Genomic DNA, 1,382 nt, shown 5'->3' with positions numbered 1-1,382 from the left:
AGCTTCAGAATTTATCTATTAGGTATTGCAGACGTTTTTATTTTATTATATAATATTGATCAAACATTCAAATGGATGACTTAGTTGACACTTACTTTGGGCAAAGGGAGTATTTAGCTTTGGTATTCTATACGGATGTGATCCATGGTCAATTTACGTGGCAACAATGTGATACAAATTTCATGAGTTCGCTCGCAATTATGCCATGCTATGCTACACACAAGGACGGCATAACACATGACGGTGAAGCGCTCCGTGAGGCAGCTCTCACGAGTTGCTCCGTGGAACTCCCGAGTATCACTCTCCTCCAGAAAGCACATGATTTGCCAGCACAAGGATAAAGAATGAGCAACCAGACAAGCACACCCAAAATTACAGGCCCTCTCACTTTGTAACTAACTCCCAACATGTAGCAAGACAACTCAATGGGCATGTAAAGAGGAAAGCAGTGACACCAGTTTAAGACTGTAAGTTGCTGCAACCCCTTCCTACAGCCACAGAAACATCTGTCATGTTGGGATATCCTCACAGTTGTCCTCAATTAAAACAGGTTTTGCTTTTCTATTTCGTGCACCAACTTCACATCAAAACATTGGAGCCCACTACCCGAAGTCTACAATTTCCACCACTTGGCTTGGCCACGTCTGTATGGCTCCCTTCCAGTTCTGCTACCGTGCTTCGAGGCTCAGCATCCTTCTTTGACTATTCAATACATGCAAAAACAAAACAGGCAAGCATTATAATCAGTCATCAAACCACAATGATTGTCCTCTCCTATATACCAACAGAACTGTCAAAAGATTAAAAATAAATACCTTCAATGCTTCCACATAATCGCTCTCCCTTTGTGATTCAAGTGGACAAGTCCATCTCAAATAAAATTCAGGCCAAAGTATGGGAGTAAGCGCTGAAGCTGGCGGGACAATGGCACCAGTATATTTGCTTGGGTTGTAAAAAGTATTCATGTGCTTGTGGACCATGCCGCAGGAGGCCCACATATCAGCCAAATGCTCCCAAATGCAAGGACAAGAGTTCACGACATCAGCACGTGCCCTTTCCTCCTCACTTGCATTTTAAGTTGCAAATTAGATATGCAGGATATTTTAACATCAAGAGAAATCAGGTACAACAGATGAATGAATCAGACAGTATTTCTTTGTTTTAAAATCAAGAGATATCGTGCATGATCCAGAAAGGACAATCTTGGAAATATGCATCATAGAATTTCAACTCCCAAGCCCATTAGATTACACAGTTCAAGCACAAGCAGGTGGGCGCCAAGAGCAAGTGTCCCTTCCCCTCCTCCGCTGCGAGCCACTCCCACTGCCCTCCTCTCCGGAGACGGCGGCCACCTCCTCCACCCCCCACCCCCACCCCCCACC

At 44.3% G+C, this 1,382-nt stretch overlaps 1 protein-coding gene across 1 annotated transcript in view; it reads right to left on the bottom strand.

Moving 5' to 3' along the window:
* Window positions 1-297: 297 nt before the first annotated feature.
* Window positions 298-1,382, bottom strand: part of LOC119272138 (phosphatidylinositol-3-phosphatase myotubularin-2-like) — an 11,860-nt gene continuing 10,775 nt past the window's right edge. The window contains exons 19-20 of the mRNA XM_037553706.1: window positions 816-1,065; window positions 298-702 (exon numbers count right to left, since the gene is read on the bottom strand). Of these exons, the coding sequence (XP_037409603.1) occupies window positions 580-702; window positions 816-1,065 (373 nt within the window). The 3' untranslated portion in view covers window positions 298-579. The remainder of the gene's footprint in view (window positions 703-815; window positions 1,066-1,382) is intronic.

This window comes from Triticum dicoccoides, chromosome 3A, assembly GCF_002162155.2.
Source record: "Triticum dicoccoides isolate Atlit2015 ecotype Zavitan chromosome 3A, WEW_v2.0, whole genome shotgun sequence".
NCBI lineage: Eukaryota > Viridiplantae > Streptophyta > Magnoliopsida > Poales > Poaceae > Triticum > Triticum dicoccoides.
This window is presented reverse-complemented; position numbering and strand designations above follow the sequence as displayed.